This window comes from Podarcis tiliguerta, assembly GCF_965153285.1.
Source record: "Podarcis tiliguerta genome assembly, chromosome: 8".
In the NCBI taxonomy this organism is placed as follows: Eukaryota; Metazoa; Chordata; class Lepidosauria; order Squamata; family Lacertidae; genus Podarcis; species Podarcis tiliguerta.
In genome coordinates, this window is record NC_139541.1 from 22,321,820 (window position 1) to 22,340,737 (window position 18,918).

General features: G+C 47.9%; 1 protein-coding gene across 11 annotated transcripts in view; it reads left to right on the top strand.

The window, feature by feature from the left end:
- EPHB2 (EPH receptor B2) overlaps positions 1-18,918 on the top strand; it is a 114,572-nt gene that overhangs the window by 20,904 nt on the left and 74,750 nt on the right. For all 11 annotated transcript variants that reach the window (XM_083452089.1, XM_083452093.1, XM_083452095.1 and 8 more), the window contains exon 2: positions 7,712-7,776. In XM_083452089.1, the coding sequence (XP_083308215.1) occupies positions 7,712-7,776 (65 nt within the window). The remainder of the gene's footprint in view (positions 1-7,711; positions 7,777-18,918) is intronic.

Below are 18,918 nucleotides of genomic sequence, written 5' to 3' on the forward strand. Positions count from 1 at the left end.
CAGCCACACCCTCTCTCCCCAGGTAACACCCCCCACTGACCTTGCTAGAAGACACTCACCTTGGGTCTCTCTGGCTGTCTGGAACATATTCCCAAACTCTGATGAAGACTCTTGCTTTCCTGGATGGAAGATTAAGAGGGGTGTGTGTGTGTTTGTGTACAAGCTAGGGGTGAAATTTGCATGAGTTGCTCTGCCATTAGTGGCTCTGGCCATCGACTTGGATGGCTTTAGATGAAGATGTGGCAAATTCATTGAAGGGAAGGCTCTCGATAACTACTAGATGGACCACTGGCCTGATCTAACAGGGCTCTCTTTGTGTTCTTCAAACCCTTCTGGGATGGTCGGGGTTTTAGAAGGACTTCTTTGCTTTCCCTGCTCTGATACTAGGCCAGCCTGGGCTCATTCAGTGGAGATTTAGGTCAGTTTGCCTGCTTTAGCTACTAGCACAGCTGTTCTCCATTCTGCGGCTGGCTCTGAGGAATCAGAGCAGAGCAGGCTAGACCGCAAAAATCTGTACTTCTGGCAGGAGTTGGGATGCAAACCTCCCTGTAGGGCAGCCTTTCTCAACCTGTGGGTCCCCAGATGTTGTTAAACTACAACTCTCATCACCCCTAGCTAGCAAGGCCAGAGCTCAGAGATGATGGGAGTTGTAATCCAACAACATCTGGGGACCCACAGGTTGAGAACCACTGCTGTAGGGTTTTTCTCCTATTCATACAGAGCCCGCCCCCGCCCCGCCTCATCTTAGGGTTGATGCAGTGGGATTACCAGTAAATGTCAATCACCCTGTACTGCATGTTCTGGGGAAACATGCAAGCCTACAAGGAGCAGTGAGGGGCCTCCTTGCCAGTCCTAAGAGTTGCTCCCTACAGATGCTCAGATGAGGGGACAACATGCAATGTCACCTCTGATCGCTACGCAGCAGGCCTGGGAGGTCACGTGACATGGGCCAATCTGAAGCTAGTGCAGGTGGTCGCAGATGGTACAGCCACACAACAGCCCATAATCCTCCTGGCCAAAAAAAAAAAAAAAAAAAAAAAGTCAATGGCCAATTTTGCACCACCACCCAATAGGAAAACGGCAAAAATTGCTCAGTCCTGGGCTACTTGTTAGTGAGGGAGGTCACCAGGCCACTCCTTCATGCTGTCAAATTCTGGATCTTCAACGAGTCAGCCTGTCCCTTGTCTGCTCTCAGGCCTGAGTGCCTGACACAAAACTGGTTCTGGAGGCAACCCAAGCAGCCTGGCGTTTTCAAGATCATACCGTCCAACATTTCTCCATTGAAAATAGGGACATCCAAAATAATAATGATACAGTGGTACCTCGGGTTAAGTACTTAATTCGTTCCAGATGTCCATTCTTAACCTGAAACTGTTCTTAACCTGAAGCACAACTTCAGGTTGGGGCCTCCTGCTGCTGCTGCGCCACCAGAGCACGATTTCTGTTCTCATCCTGAAGCAAAGTTCTTAACCTGAAGCACTATTTCTGGGTTAGCGGAGTCTGTAACCTGAAGCGTATGTAACCCGAGGTACCACTGTATTAATAATAATGATATTTTTTACTCCGCCCATCTGACTGGGTTGCCCAAGCCACTCTGGGCAGCTTCCAACACACACACACACACACACACACACACACACAAACACACTTAAACATTAAACATCTAGAAAACTTCCCTATGCAAGGCTGTCTTCAGATGTCTTCTAAAGGTTGTTAGTTGCTTTCTCCTTGTCCTGGGGTTCACATAACTCCATGCTCTCCAACATTTCTCCAATGAAAATAGGGACATCCTAGGAAAAGTGGGATCAAACCATTCTGGGATCAAATCAGAAACCAGGATGGCTTCTGTAAATCCGGGACTGTCCCTGGAAAATAGGGGCACTTGGAGAGTCTGCAAGCTGCAACACCTGACAGGTGTTGGCTATCCCTAGATCAAGAAGAAAAACAAGTGATGTTTGCTGATGCAAGGGCCAGTCCCTGGGTGGTGGGTTCCAGTCTTGGCTCCTTGCATCAAAGCTAGGCAGGATGGATACCTTCCCCAGTCCCTGTTAACAATATCCCCGCATGCAGAAATGAAGCAGCCAAATCTTCCCCTTACCTTTCTAACTTACAGCAAGGAAAAACTTCAGCAGTGTAGTTTCTGTGCACCAGGTTGCCTTTAAAGCAAGGGTGGGGGAAGTCTTTCAGCATGAGGGCAACTTTTCCTCCTGGAAAATCTTTGGAGGGGAGGCACATGTCACTGGTGGGTGGGGCCAGAAACAGAAGTGGGCGGAGCATCCAATGCAAACCTCAACTTTCTACAAATGTTTCTCCGCACCATAACTTTATGTGCCTCTATGATCATTCCACATCACTCCTCTTTATCCCTTCCCCCCAATTTGTTGTTGTTTAGTCGTTTAGTCGTGTCTGACTCTTCATGAGCCCATGGACCAGAGAATGCCAGGCACTCCTGTCTTCTACTGCCTCCCGCAGTTTGGTCAAACTCAGCCTGATAGCTTCGAGAACACTAGCCAACCATCTCATCCTCTGTCGTCCCCTTCTTCTTGTGCCCTCCATCTTTCCCAACATCAGGGTCTTTTCCAGGGAGTCTTCTCATGAGGTGGCCAAAGTATTGCAGCCTCAGCTTCAGGATCTGTCCTTCCAGTGAGCACTCAGGGCTGATTTCCTTCAGAATGGAGAGGTTTGAGCTTCTTGCAGTCCATGGGACTCTCAAGAGTCTCCTCCAGCACCATAATTCAAAAGCATTAATTCTTCGGCGATCAGCCTTCTTTATGGTCCAGCTCTCACTTCCATACATCACTACTGGGAAAACCATAGCTTTAACTATACGGACCTTTGTCGGCAAGGTGATGTCTCTGCTTTTTAAGATGCTGTCTAGGTTTGTCATTGCTTTTCTCCCAAGAAGCAGGCATCTTTTAATTTCGTGACTGCTGTCACCATAAAAAGCCCCACCTCCTAAGCGGGTGCATTTTTGCAAACTTTTCTTGGCTGGAGAACTGCATGGCTAAATTGGGACTTTGAAGGGTGGCTGTGTTTTAGAGAATGCGAATGAGGTAGATTTGCTGTTAAATACAAACTTAATCAAAAAGTTAACTTGGGATATCCTACTGTCATGTGGATTCTCCTTGCAAGGCAGAGATGATGGCAGGCATTTGGACTGTCTGCCCACTGTTATTTTTCTGCTGCACATGACTGGGATTGCACATGTGGTTGAGCATTACCTGTGTGTGCATGTACAGATACATGCATGTCTTTTAAAAATAGTGGTATCTCGGATTACATATGCTTCAGGTTACAGGCGCTTCAGGTTACAGACTTCGCTAACCCAGAAATAGTACCTCGGGTTAAGAACTTTGCTTCAGGATGAGAACAGAAATCATGCTCCGGCGGTGAAGCAGCAGCAGGAGGCCCCATTAGCTAAAGTGGTGCTTCAGGTTAAGAACAGTTTCAGGTTAAGAACGGACCTCCGGAACGAATTAAGTACTTAACACGAGGTACTACTGTAGGGGAAAGTTAGCACCCGTGGCAAGCCCTGCTGGATGAGACAAAAGCACCACCGAGCCTGGCATCCTGTTTACTTGCATGCTTGTACATCCGTTGCTGTGCTGCTAGCGCTCCCCTGTGCCATCGATATGCACACTCTTGCCACCAGAGCATCCCAAAACGGAGTCCCTTTTTCTTCTCGCTTGTCCTCCTCGCCAGCCATTTCTTGGGTAGAAGCCCGTGCGGAGCTGGCAACAGTTGCCTGCTTTGCAGCCTGTCAGTTAAAACACCGAAATCTGGTGCTCTTGGCTGTTGGGGAAATGCAGAAGGCCAAGAGCAAATAATTGCAGAGAGGGTATGGCAGGATATCTCCCGGCCCTGGCTCATCTTCATGAGGTTTTGACCCCCTGAGCAGCTTCCTAGCAGGAAACAGGATCTGTCTGAAGCTGAGCAGTCAAGGTCGGTGCATGTACACCCTGCAGGACTTCCTGTAGGTCTCAAAGACCCTGGGCAGAGTCCTCATTTACTGAGCAGTCCTTTTGGCTGCAGTAGCTCCACATCAGCATATTACCCTTGGTGCTGAAAGCGCCTCGCTGCTTGCCGGAACATCACCAAGCCAATATTACTGCTGGTGAGAACCAGTGTGGCGTAGTGGTTAGAGCACCAGACTAAGACCTGGGAAACCAGGGTTCGAATCCCTGATCGGCCATAAAGCTCACTGGGTGAGACCATAGACCTGTCACTGGCTCTCTGTCCAATCTGCCTCACAGGGTTGTTGCGGGGATTAAATGTGCACCACTTTGAGCTCCTCGGAGGAAAAAATGGGCTATATATGCCATTAATAGTAATAATTAATGGAATTAGGGCATAAAGCCCTCAACGGTCTAGGACCATGGCTCTTAAACACAGGCCATGTTATTGTAATCATCTGAGGAAGCAGGCCTGACTTTCCCACAGTTATTCACATATCCCTCTACTTTGTATGCAAACCAAAGCTTTTTAGCTTAGTGGCACCAGTAATTTGGAATGCTGTTTCTATTGAATTGTAGACAGGCACCTACAATTATTCTATTTTGAAACATACTCAAAACATTTTCGTTTCACCAAGCTTTTCAGAAAATTTGGTCACATCCAGATACCCGCGAGTAGCACCTGCAGATACATGGTAGCTCCATGAGGGAAAGAGCCTTCCCACAACTCTCGGCATTGTTTGTTAACTAAAGCTGCCAGGATCCTTTCATGGAAACCATGACTGTTTAAAGTGGCATCATCAACATCATAATTTTATTATTTATACCCCAACTCTGGGTGGCTTACAGTACACAGTGTACATAGTGCTTCAAATGTTTTTGCAAGTACAGTGGTACCTCAGGTTAAGAACTTAATTTGTTCTGGAGGTCCATTCTTAACCTGAAACTGTTCTTAACCTGAAGCACCACTTTAGCTAGTGGGGCCTCCTGCTGCCGCTGCACAGCCGCTGTGCGATTTCTGTTCTCATCCTGAAGCAAAGTTCTTAACCTGCGGTACTATTTCTGGGTTAGCGGAGTCTGTAACCTGAAGCGTCTGTAACCTGAAGTGTCTGTAACTTGAGGTACCACTGTAAAGCTTTTGAATGTTAAAGTCTGGACATGAGGTTAATTTCCAAAGAAGGGTGTCAGTCATATATATGATTTTAGGTTCTTAGCTGCAATTTCACTACTCTGACTCCAACAGATCCTGCATGCATGTATGACGTTCTTATGAACCTCACCTTCTAAGAATTGTCCATGAGGTTTCCTCGACTGGATCATGGGAGTGCGGGACTAGGCAAGCCTAGCTCTAACCACTGTACTTTACTCTCCCGTCTGCTGTTTCGGCAGAGCAGATCCCCGTGGATCTGCAACTGCAGTGCCAGGGCCCAGCCCCGAAGCCACCCTTCTGCCTTGTGTGTGGCCTTGCCTCACACCCGGTGCCTCAACGTGGCGAGATGTGGCAGGTCGTGTGCCGTGGAGACTTTGGTGTCTGCACGGCTGCCGTTTGCACTTGAAAGATTTGAGGCCTGCGAAAAGGAAAAAAAGGGGGAGGGAAAAAAAGAAGCATTTAATTATCTGGGCAATTAATTCCACTCAGTATAGCTCGTGGGGAGGGGGTAGACCCGATGTCAATGGGGACGCTTATTTAATGAGGTAATGATGCTGGGGGGGGGGAGGAGACCCGAAAACCCCTGGTGAATTCCTCAGCCAGGGAAGGAGGGAGGAAGAATCCACCTGAATAAAGGGGAGGGGGGGGATGGACGGTTGGAGGAGAGGTTGCCTTTATGGAGGCACAAAAGATTTCCGAATTCCCCCAGCCTCCGCAGCTGCCCCCACCCCAGCCCCACGTCTGGGAATGCTGCCCACAACAACTTGGACCTTGGGAGATGCCTCACAGTTTCTCCCCATGCTGGGCAGGCTAATGCCTTGCCAATGTGCCCCCCCCCCCCCCGCCGCCAATGCACTACTTCTGCTTGGAAAGCTGGACTTTTTACTATCGAAGATACGTCTGCCTTGGTTCCTCGGAGGCCAGAGCGGCATTCAGCCCTGGCATCTCCTTCGGCCTGGAGGGAGGCCAGCCATGGCGGCACGGACATTTTAATGAAAAGCCCATCGACGTGGGCAGGCCGGGTCGGGCTGGCTTGGCTAAGTGGGCCTGGGGGGGGGGGAGTGGCACAGACTCCTGCCGGGATGGCAGCCAGGCCTGCGCCTGCCCGTTCCCATCGGCTGAGGAGGATTTGCTTTAAATGCCAGGCACAGCGTGCCGGCCTGCAGAGACAGACATGGGCTGGAACGGCACAAAAGGAGCCCCCCCCCCCAGCATCCCTGGCTCCCTCGTCCTGCCGTAAGAGGGCAAGCGGTCGAGTGCCTTCTCCTGGCTCACACCCTGACGTCCCCTCCAGCCCCCCTCTCTGCTCTTTGCTGAGGTGAGAGGAAACAGCAGAGCCTGAGAGTCCCAGCTCTATGATTCTCACGGTTGCAAAGGACGAGTGCTTCTGGCGCCACACGGTCATCCCTGACTGCAGGGGTAAAGGTAAAGGGACCCCTGACCATTAGGTCCAGTCGTGGCTGACTCTGGGGTTGCGGCGCTCATCTCGCTTCATTGGCCGAGGGAGCCGGTGTACAGCTTCCAGGTCAGGTGGCCAGCATGACTAAGCCGCTTCTGGCGAACCAGAGCAGTGCACGGAAACACCATTTATCTTCCCACCAGAGTGGTACCTATTTATCTACTTGCACTTTTGTGCTTTCGAACTGCTAGGTTGGCAGGAGCAGGGACCGAGCAACAGGAGCTCACCCCTTTGCAGGGATTCGAACCGCCAACCTTCTGATTGGCAAGTCCTAGGCTCTGTGGTTTAACCCACATCTCCCTCTGTTGGGGGCCGCTTGCCTGTGGTGGACGGGCCAGAGGCTAAACTGGCGAAAGAAAGAAATGTAACTTTTACCATTTGTACAGTAGGCTGGTGTCTACACACAGACACTGATACAGATAATGTTTCTGTTTCCTGTTAATTTTGTTGCTTTGAATATATACTTTATATCTGACTTTCTTCAATGATGCTTTATTCTGGATTAATTGACTGTGTTGTCAACCACTTTGAGATTGTTCCTTCAAACTGTAAAGCGGTACAGGAATGAAATGTAAAATAATAAAAGTAATATCAAATGTAGCTCCAGATTTGCCAGGCTTGGAAAAGAAGCTTCTATTGTTTACGTAATGAAGGAATGCCAAGTTATCTAAAAAGTATCTGGGGGTTCTAGTCCTTGTCAAAATCTCAAATTATGCCTAATTTTCTCCATGATAAGTATATTCCAGAGTGAGTGATACCTAGCACCTGGAATAAGATCTTCCGCTGAGCTTCAATTACTATTCATTCTGATATATATTTCAAGCGAAGAACTTGACAATTTGGGGATGGCAAAACTCCATGGGAAGCTTAGCCGTGCGTTCCTAACCAATGTTTGCTCAGGAGTGAGTCCTATCCAATTCAGTGAGACTTAACTTCCAGGCAAGCAAAGTTAGGATTGCAACCTGGAATCCCATTGCTGTCGTTTGGGTAAGATTGGCATGCATTTTCCTGCAACATCAGCCCAGTGGGGGAAGCACCACCTGCTAAAGTGCTTAGCTCTAGGGTCAGAAACCAAATGGGGTCAACTCTAAGCTTGGGCTGGTTGAGAAGGTGACCTCTGACTTCTGTTTCTTTTCTGTTCACCTGCAGAAACACTGATGGACTCCACGACAGCAACGGCAGAGCTAGGCTGGACAGTGCATCCACCATCAGGGGTGAGTTTTTGTGGAAGAGGCACAGGAACCGGAGTGGGGAAGCCGGACTTCGTCAGTCCGACATGAGCAGGGATGTGTGAACCTATCAGTTTTGGCATTTCTCATTTCCCCAATCTTAAACTCAGTTCTCCCCAATTCCACACCAATTTGCTTTTTGGTTTTTTTTTTAAGTCCTTGTGAAAACTAATCAGCGCTTTGTGCAGGTTTCTCCTAATATACACATTTTGGCAAAAGCATTTCCCCTGATCAAATGCATCTCTGGAAGTCATTTTCACAGATATATGTATTTTCAACCCAGTGTTTTGCATTTTTGTATGCATTCCTCAGCCGGATAGGTGAACTGCAGAATTTGGAGAAGTGTGAATTTCAAAGGGCGGCTGTTTTTCAGTTTGCATGCGGGAAGTGTGAACGAGGCAAGTTTGCCTATAAATGTGAATCGAATGTACAGTGGTGCCCCGCAAGACGAATGCCTCGCAAGACGGAAAACCCGCAAGACGAAAGGGTTTTCCGTCTGCAGAGGCGCTTCGCAGGACGAATTTCCCTATGGGCTTGCTTCGCAAGACGAAAAATGACAAAAAAAAAATCGAATTTTTTTTTTGCTCCAAAACCCCTTATTCTGAATCGCTAAGCTGCTAAAAGCATTTTAGCAGCAAAACCGCTAATCCCCCCCCTAAAAAAGCCGTTTTTAGCCCTTTTTTAGCCAATAGCGCTAATAGCGCTACTCTGTCAATGGGCTTGCTTCGCAAGACGAAAAAACCGCAAGACGAAAAGACTCCCGGAACGGATTCTTTTCGTCTTGCGAGGCACCACTGTATGCCCATCTTTAGACATGAGAAAGGTCTCCTTGGTCAGGGACAACTTTCTATATTGGTCTCCAAGAAAGAGGGAAACGGGCTAGCTTCAAGTGGCTCTTCAGGGTTGCAAGTTGTGCTGTGATGACTTGGTGGTGGGAGACGGTGGATACAATTCGAATTATCTGGCAGGGTTGCAAACATGCAAAGCATGCAGTGCACGACGGACAGCAACACTGGTAGCTGCCTAATGCCAGTTCCAACTGTTTGACTCTCAGGCTGAACAGAGTCCTGCCCATCACCTGCTTCCCTGATCTGGGGATTGAACCTCAAACCATTGATACGCCCTCCTGACACACTGCCCTATATTGAGTCAGTCCATTAGCTCATCCAACCCAATATTGCTTACTCTGACTGGCAGCGACTCTTCGGGATCTCAGACAGAGGCTTTCCCCACTCCTTGCAATCCAATCCTTTAAACCAGAGGTGTCTGGGATTGAACCTAGAGCCTTCTGCATTCAAAGCATGCAATCTACCACTGAGCCTCTTCAATATTGACAAGGGAGAGGGAGGGAGAAGATTTGCAGGTTTCTGATGAAAAGCTCCCCCCTCCCCAAGCCAATTTCAGAACCCTCCATGTAATATGTATAAGGAGAAGGCTCCAAATGCTCGCTGCTCATTTGCGAATTGCACCGAGGAAAATGCCTAGGTAATTTTCTGTCAGAATGCCGCAAACTCTCACATAATAATTCTGATAAGGCTGACAGCGCTAATGAATGCAATTAGTTGATTAATTAAATTCATGGCAATTTATTTTTTATTTTTTTTTAAAAAAGGTGTTTAATTGAGGGTGGGGACACTTTGGATGCCATTGTGGGAAGCAAGTTGATGTTTAGGCATCACACTTTGAATAGGGTTTTTTTGGGGGGGGTATGCAAAGAAAGCATTTTGTGGTGTTGAATCCAAGGAAATGCTTATTTCCCCCAGGTAGTCTCAACACACACACACACAAACACACACACACAATCTGCTTGCAGATGTAACCTAGCAAGCAGCTACAGTAAGCCAGACCCGTCTCAGACAAGTAAATCAGAAGCAGGGAGCTTTCTAGAGGCTGTATTTCATTTGTTAAAAGAAAATATGCATATATACGGCCCATCATTTTGAACTGAAGGCATCTGCACTGGAAGAATCAAATGCAAATTAAAGATAAGCATATTATGCATAACCCAAATCAACTGGCAACTGGTCAATCAAATAAGCTGCAAGGATAAAAAGCAAAAGCTGGTAGTGATGCTGGGAGTTAGGAAAGAAGCTAGTTAAGGAAACTCAAGGCATATGCCTCCAGGGACTCTTGGGAACTGTAGTTCCCACACACATAGAGCTACAATTCCCAGCACCTTTAGTAAGCAACGGTTCCTAGGATTATTTAGGGGAAGCCATGTGTGCTAACTGAGCCTTCGATGTGTTTTCACGTTGATTTGCTTTTATTTAAACTCGTAAAGGCCCTGAATGCCCTCTTCAACAGCATGGGCTGTGTACACACTGTAGATTTGAAGCACATTTAAGACACATCACTAAAGAACCCTGGGAACTAGTTTGGTAAGCATGCTGGGAATTATAGTTCTGTCAGGCGCAAACCACCTGGGGGCCTCTGGGGTTGCTTTCTAAGCCAACCAACAAGGAGAAAGCAGAGCGGTATGATTGCGGTTTACTGCCTCCAGCCAGCTAGGCCAGGGGTGCGGAGTCTTTTTCAGCCTGAAGGCCAAATAGCCTTTTTGGCAGCCTTCTATGGGCCACATAGAGACGTGGGTGGTGCTGTGGTCTAAACCACTGAGCCTCTTGGACTTGCCGATTGGAAGGTCGGCGGTTCGAATCCCCTTGATGGGGTGAGCTCCTGTTGCTCTGTCCCAGCTCCTGCCAACCTAGCAGTTTGGAAGCATGCCAGTGCAAGTAGATAAATAGGTACTGCTGTGGCAGGAAGGTAAACAGCGTTTCCATGCGCTCTGGTTTCCATCACAGTGTTCCGTTGCGCCAGAAGCAGTTTTGTCATGCTGGCCACATGACCCGGAGAGCTGTCTGCGGACAAACGCCGTCTCCCTCAGCCTGAAAGCGAGATGAGTGCCGCAACCCCATAGTCGCTTGGATTTAACCATCCAGGGGTCCTTTACTTTTACCTTACCTTTTAGGGACCACATGTATCGGGCAAGCAAGGGGTGAACGAATGTGTGCTGGCTCTTGGGACATAAAGGAGAGGGTGCTGCCTCTGCCTTTGGGCTTGGAATAACAGAACCATAGAATTGTAGAGTTGGAAGAGATCATAAGGGGCCATCTAGTCTAACCCCCTGGAACCCTGGGGTGCTTTTGCAGACTCGGGCTTCCCCATCTGTAACATGGGGGCAAATCATTGCACTTCGCTTCCTTGCAGATTAGTTGCAGGATCTGCAGAGCTAATGTGTGTGCAGAACGCTTTGACTGCTTCATGTTATGTGAACGCTAAGTGTTTTCCTTGCTATTAGCGCCGGGAGTCCAGCCAGTAGCCAGTAAACCTGAACCGCTTGGGTCATGGTGATGGAATTCACCTGGCAGGAACTGCCACAGCGATCCTGTAGGGTGTGAGCTGGGATCAATTAGCCAGAGAGGAAGTCTGGAGCAGAGAGCAGCTGCCAGGAGGGGAGGGGAGGAGGACAGAGGCAGGAGGGGGAGCAGGTCTAAGCAGGGACTGAAGGGAGCCAGGCTGAGCCAACAATTTCTGGGTTCTGCTCAGTCTCGGGAAGTGCAGACACAGCAGGTTTCAGGAGCTACTCAGAACCTAAGCGGACTTTCCATGAAAGGTTGGATGTCAACTCCTGTGGCTGGTACCAGAAGCTTCTTGGAAACATGTAAGCAAGTTACCAATGACATTTCCTGTTATTTTGTCCCTGGTATTCATGGGTACACCTGTTTTCCAGGGGGTGGGGGCAACGAGAAGTTCCTCTAAGATTCTGTAATTCTATGTTTCTAAGCAGAGGTTGGATGGCCATCGGTCAGGGATTATTTCAATGTGATTCCTGCATTGCAGAAGGTTGGACTAGAATCTAGCTGATCCTCATGGTCCCTTCCAACTCTACAGTTCTATGATTCTACAAGTTCCATCAGACCTGACTACAGGCCAAACTAGCAGGGTATGATGGGAGTTGTGGTTCAGAAGCAATTTAGAGGGCTGCAGGTGAGTCACTCCTGTTCTGATGAGTTATCACAGGAAGTTGCTATGGCCAGGCTTCTCCAGAACTATTCTTTTACCTTTTAATTTCTGATGAAGAGTTCTGATGGACCAGCAGAAATGTCCATCTCTGGGGTGGGGCACAGGGGTTAAATAAAAGGCATGATTCATGGAGTTTGGGCTGGTGCCTTCATGATACACTCTTCTTCTTTTTCTTTGGCAATCACTCATAGCCGAGTAAGATTATCTTCTGTGAACACGGTCTTAACAGTGACTCCGTAAGTCTTAACAGTGAGTCTGTAAGTCCGTAAGTGTGGAGGCCAATTCTGGATCCACACGTCCTTCCACAATGGGGACATAGGTTTCCAGGTGGGAGTTGATCACAGTGAGGGTTTGCCAGCATGCCTTCCTCTTAGCTCATTTCTCCCTTTCACCCTGAGTTTGAGCATCTTCAAAGTCCATGACACCTTTTTTTTTTTTTTTTTTGTTAATCCTTTATTATTAAGTCCATGACACCTTTGGTCAAAGTTGTTCTCCAGTTGGAGTGCTCGCAGGCCAGTGTTCCCCAGTTGTCGGTGTTTATACTACATTTTTTTAGATTTCCATTGAGAGCATCTTTAAACCTCTTTTGTTGACCACCAGCATTACACTTTCCATTTTTAAGTTCGGGATAGAGTAGTTAAAATATACTGTTAGGCTCTAGGTGAAAACTTTAACCAGGCCATTGGCTGATGAACACCCTACACCCTTTTAAATGTTTTTTTGGGGGGCGGGTATTGGTTTGTTTGTTCTTGTTTTTATTATGCATTTTGTGCTTTTTTATCATGTTGCAAACTACCCTGAGATCTATGGATGAAGGGCTGTATACTAATTTAATAAATAAATAACAATAGTAGAGTTGGAAGAGGCTTCAGAGGTCATCCAATCTAGTCCACCACTGACCTGCTGATGCAGGAAATCCCCTGCCACAACAACCCTGAAAAGTGGGCCACCCAGCCTTAGCTTGCAGTGCAGGATAATTCCCCATCTGCTCCACTGTCAAACAGTGTGTGCCATCTGGGCGTCTTTCCTAATATTGTGTCTAAATCTTATTTTCTTGTAATTGGACAGAGTTGTGCACACCAACTCCTAGATTTGGCTCGGACAACAATTCAGCACTTTGAAAATTTCCCAATTCGGTTCAGACCCAAATCCCAATTTAGAAAAATGAAAGTAAAGCTTGTGCCTCCCTCTTTTTTTATTTATCACGTGAAAAATGGCTGGGTGGGAGAGGCTATAACTTGTTTCCCTTTTGACGGAACTTGATGACACTTGCGGATAGAGTTGCTCGACACGAGTGGATGGAGCCTGCCAAATTGCAGGCAGATAGGTCCAGGGAGTTTGTGATGGGAACCTTTTCTATTTTATTATTGTTTTTAAAGGAAGCCATCTGTAGCCTCTTTCATTTTTGGCAGAAATGAATGATATCTGCATGCTTGTTAGCCTCCCGTGAGAGGACAGATCCTGCCAAATTTCAGACGGAGTGCTGCCGGGGTTCTCGGGCAAGGACAGCCTTTACAGTTTGGGGATGGTTAAAGAGGAATTGCTTAATGCTTCAGATGCACTTAGTGGGGAATTTGTATGAAAGTAGCAAACTGGAGACAGGTGTCTGTGGATCAGGAAACCGAACAACACATAGATAAATCAGCCTAGGGGTGCTTTTATATTTAGGCATCTTTAAAGGAGCGGTGTGCACCAGATTTGGCTGAGTCCTGAGCCAAATTGGGCGCATTCCGAGGGACTCTGGCATCAAATAAGTCAGGTTCAGACAGTCACAGATTCCTGCGAGTCTTGTTAGGTGGTGCAGACCAATCCATGGCTGGCAAGGGGCGGGTGAAGAGGTGTGTGGTGGGGGCAGGCTGCCCCAGGTGTCACCACTGAGAGGGGTGACAAAATGCCGTGCGGCATTCACCGCGGGGCCTGCAGTGTGCCCGAGCCACGTGTCTCTCCTGGGAGAGGTGTGGTGGCTTGGACACGCGCAAGATCTGAGCTGCCCAAACGGTCCACCCGCTGCCTCCCCCCCCCAGCTGTAGGGCGGCTGAGTGGGAGGAGGCAAGCAGACTCCGGAGGCCCCATAGTGCGCCCCATCCCTATGGGTAACTCGCCCTGCTCCTTTGGCAAGGAGTGGGGCATCAAGCAGGAAGCAGGGGCAGGTGGAATGGGAAAACTGCAAAAGGCCAAGACCTCCTTGACCTGTGACATCATCTTCCCACGAGAAGGCAGACCCGGCACCGTCACTCTCCTTCATGCCTGACACCCTGCAGGGTCGACGCCTCTGTTTTGTGTTGGTGTTGACCTTTAAAGCCCTAAATGGCCTCGGTCCAGTATACCTGAAGGAGCGTCTCCACCCCCATTGTTCAGCCTGGACACTGAGGTCCAGCGCTGAGGGCCTTCTGGTGGTTCCCTCCTTGCAAGAAGTGATGTTACAGGGAACAAGGCAGAGGGCCTTCTCAGTAGTGGCACCCGCCCTGTGGAATGCCCTCCCATCAGATGTCAAAGAGATAAACAACTACCTGACATTTAGAAGACATCTGAAGGCAGCCCTGTTCAGGGAAGTTTTTAATGTGTGACATTTTAACATATTTTTAATCTTTGTTGGAAGCCGCCCAGAGTGGCTGAGGAAGCCCAGCCAGATGGGCGGGGTACAAATAACAAATTATTATTATTATTATTATTATTATTATTATTATTATTATTATTATTATTGTTATTATTGTTATTATTGTTATTATTGTTATTATTGTTATTATTGTTATTATTGTTATTATTATTATTAAAGTTGCTTTTAAAAAAAAAGAACAAAAAGGCATCCCCTTCCCAAAAATGGCCTTGAATCATGAAAGTGCTCCTTGGAAAGTAACCTGCAGTACAGTCATACCTTGGGTACAGATGCTTCAGGTTGTGTTTTTTCAGATTGCGGACCGCCAAAACCGGGAAGTACCAGATCTGGTTACTTCTGGGTTTTGGTGATTGCGTATGCGCAGAAGTGCCGAATCTTAACCCGCGCATGCGCAAACACTGCAGGTTGCAAATGTGCATCCCACACGGATCACGTTTGCAACCCGAGCGTCCACTGTATTTCAGGTGCCAGGAGTTGTGATTCCCCCCCCCCCCACTCCTGGCTTGTGTTCTTCTCAGTTGGAACCAAATGTCACTAGGGCAGGCGACCGGGGGCCCAGGGGGGCGGGGGTGAAAATGCAAAGCTGAGTTGACAGGAGAGGATGTGCAGGCATGTGGCACAGAGGCAGAAGGGCTTTGATGCCCTGCGTTTCCCAAGCAAGCAGAACTAGCAAACAACACAGAACAGAATGGACAGGAGCAAATGGATACATCGCTTCAGCATCCCTCCCCCAAAGCACTGTGGTCGGGGATCCCTGGTAAAGGCGTTTTCTCTGATCAGAGGCGAGGCCTGTCAGTCGCAGAAGGGCCTCCTTCCCCCCCATATTTGCATTTTTCTTTTATGACAAGCTTCGAGACAAACGTTTCTGTTTCTGAGAAACTGAGAGAAACCAGAACAGACAGGTTTGTGGCCGCTGCCAGAGATTCTTTAGCCGTGGTTCCTGCATTGCAGGGGGTTGGACCAGATGACCCCTGGAGGTCCCTTCCAGCTGGACAATTGCATGATTCTTTCCACCCCTGTGTGTTCTTCTCAAAGAGCTGGTTCCCTAAGGATTCTTCAAGGTCTGGCAGCTGTCATCCAAAAACATACACCCCCACTTTCAGCCAGAAAGTGCATTTTCACACCAAGTTGTTATCAGTTCAGTGCACAGCATCTCATTCCCCGAGAACTATAATTTTCAAAATTCAATACCGGCCAAGAAAATTGCAGAAATCCATGTCCCATAAGAAGGCGGCATCAACTGGCAGGTAAGCATCGGCCATACAGGTACATGTTTTGAGCAGAAATGAGAGGGAAAATAATAATGCAATTGTTTCTTAGGATGGAGACAGACAGTTTGTCTCAGGCAGGGGTGGAGAGGCAGAACCAAATCCTGTTTTCTTCTAGCCCTGGTTGTGCAAGGAGGTTCCCTGCATGAAACTCCCTCATGAGCCCCATGTCTGTTCCAACTTGGGGACTGAAAAGTCCCCCATCACCTGACATCATTGTGACATCAGGGGATTGGCAGCTGGAAAGCCCCACCCACCTGTCAAATTTGGCCCACAAAGCAGGAGAAGGTTCCCTACAACCGGTCTAAGGGAGCTGAAAGCGATATGGCAGGACTTCGGCCTCTCATGTCTTCCTCTCACCCCATCATCTGCACTACAAAAAAGATTTTGCAGGGATCTTAGGCACTCCAGACCATGGGTGATAGCAGTGCCACCCATGGACAGCAGCCTCCCACAATCTCAGGCCGATATCTGAGCTTTGCCACAATGTGAAAACCACTCACAGAAACAGAAAGCCACTCACAGGAGTGTTCGTTGCAAATATATTTCTTTTCTGCAAGCAAATCACATGGAAGTGATAGAGAGTTCTGTTTCCAGAAATGGCTGTTGCATCGTATGAAAGCTCAGACACAACATGGAAATGAACAATTGGGGAAATGCCAGGAGAATGGAAGAAACTGCCATGTGAATGCAGCCTGGTCGAGAGGCAAAGTAAGGTGGACTGCACACATTTGCAGAGCCGGCTCTGCCCTTGGGCAAAGGGAAGTGACTGCCTCAGGTGGTAGATGCTTGGTGGGTGGCAGCAGCAAGTTCCCCAGCTGTTCTTCCTAAATTCTCCTCACCAACAATTTCCTTCCATTGGAGGACAGAGCTGGATATTCTCCGCAGCATATCCTGCCCCGCACACCCAAAATGAACCTTGTGGGGTGGAAGATACTATCCTACTGCCAGTGTCGAAATAAATTGCAACTACCTGTCCAGTTGGCTCCCATACATCTCATCCTTGGCTTCAGGTGGCAAAATGTCTAGCGCTGGCTCTGCACCTTTGGTTGCAGCAGAACTGGAGGATGGAGAGGCTTTAACTGTGGCTCCTGCATTTGCAGGGGGTTGGACTAGACGATTCTCTGGGTCCCTTCCAACTCTACAATTCTAGGATTCTTGAGGCTGCACGGCAGAGATAGGGGACCTCTTTCAGCCCAACGGCCATGTTCCCTTCTGGACCACTTACCATGTGTGTGTGTGTGAGAGAGAGAGACAAGGAAAGCAGCAAAAACAAGCAGAGCAATGGCTATAAATTTCACCCTTGAACAGTAGGCTATCTCAGTGGTTAGAGCACGACACTCCTAACCTCAGGGTCGTGGGTTTGAGCCCCATGTTGGGCAAAACATTCCTGCATTGCAGGGGGTTGGACTAGATGACCCCAGAGTCCCTTCCAGCTCTACAGTTCTGTGATTCTACAGAGGCCCACATGCTTTTCTCTGCCCTCTATCCAGGCAAGCAAGGACTCTCAAGAATGGTTCAAAGGAAGAGAAGGGCATGGCCTTCTCGGGGAGTCCTGAGGACCAGCTAGAGATGCCTGGGTGGCCCCTTGCCTCTGCTATACAGATTTGAGTAGCAGCCCCACTGCATGTAGCCCTTTGGGGTGCAATTTTACCCTAGGAACATGGAGAGACACCTTATAATGAGTCAGACGGATGATCCATGTTGGTCATTTGTGTTTGACCACCAGCGTCTCTTGAGGGATTCAACTTCTCCCTGTCTCTCCCAGTCTGACCTTGAGATGCGGAGGATTGAACTCAGGACCTTTGGTATGCAAAACAGATCCTCTGCTGCTGAGTTACATCCCTTCCCTACATCCCTATAGCCCTACAGCTCAGCCAACTTTCCCAGGCACTATTCATCTTTTACGAGACAAGAACAGCTTATGCGTCTGAGCAGGAGCTGTTCCCTCTGGGATATCCCTGCTTTCATTCCACATTATTCTCCGAAGATGTTTTCTGCATCTTTTTTTTTTTTTTAAGACCCTGTTAAGATGCCCAGAGGCAGCATTAGGCTGTGGGCTATATCTAACCCACAGAGAATTCCTGCTCTGCTGCCATGCGGTAACTCACCTGAGTGTCAGTAGCTCTGGGCTGCAGAGGGATGAAAGCAGTTCCAGAGGGGAAGCTGAGGCAAGCCAGATATGTCCCACGTTGCCTCTCCCTGCCTTAAATTGTATGAATCAGGAGCATTGGGGGGGGGGGTTGAAAGGGAAATATTGTTTGTTTCTACCTCCAGACGCAGGATTTTTAAGGAACAGAATGTGCAGGAGGTTGTCCTTACTTAGCTAACAAATGTATTATTTGATGACGATGTGTTTTACCCCACTCATACAGTGGCATGCAGAGATCAGTGAGAAGGCAACCTCTGCCTTTGGGCTCACTACCTAAGAGACACGGCACAAAAGGAAAGGCGAAGGGAGGGAGGAGGAAAAAGCAAGCTCAGGCACTAACTCTTAGTAACAGAGGTTATAACATGAGTGAACAAATTTGGGGAGGAGCCCATAGCTGCTTGCCTTTCAGCTGAGCGGATGGAGTAGCCATGCAAAGTATTATTTGCTCCAATCTTTGCATTGGCTGCCAGTATGTTACCAGCTAAGTTCAAGGTGTTACTGCTATTGTATAAATTCCTAGAACCAGGTGACTTGAAGGACCACCTTGTCCTTTATACAGTGCCACAGTCATCTCCAGAAGCCCTCCTGACTCTCCCACCATCATCTCAAATTCATTCCATTTCTATGCGAACCAAGGCTTTCAGCATAGCGGCAACCAGTGCTTTTGGGGCACTGTTCCTTTTAAAATCAGACAGGCACCTGCAATCCTGATATTCCATTTCCCGCTGAAAGCATTTTGGTTTTGCTGAGCTGTTTTGGGAGAATTCCTTTGTTCTGGCATTGTGTGTTTTAAAATGTTGTATAATGATTTTTATCGCACACGACCCATATACATATTATATATATATATATATATATATATATATATATAGTGGTGGTTTTCAATATTTTTTACAAAATAAGTAAATTAATTAAAACTGTGGAGTCCTGAAACTGTATTTGCCTAGCACCTGCTTCAAATAAAATAGGCAGGTGGGTTTTTTATTTATTTAAAAAAACTACTTGATTTTCTCAGGTTTTAATCAACACATCGTGGCTGGGTTTTTTGAGCTGCTTTGGAACTGCTGTTG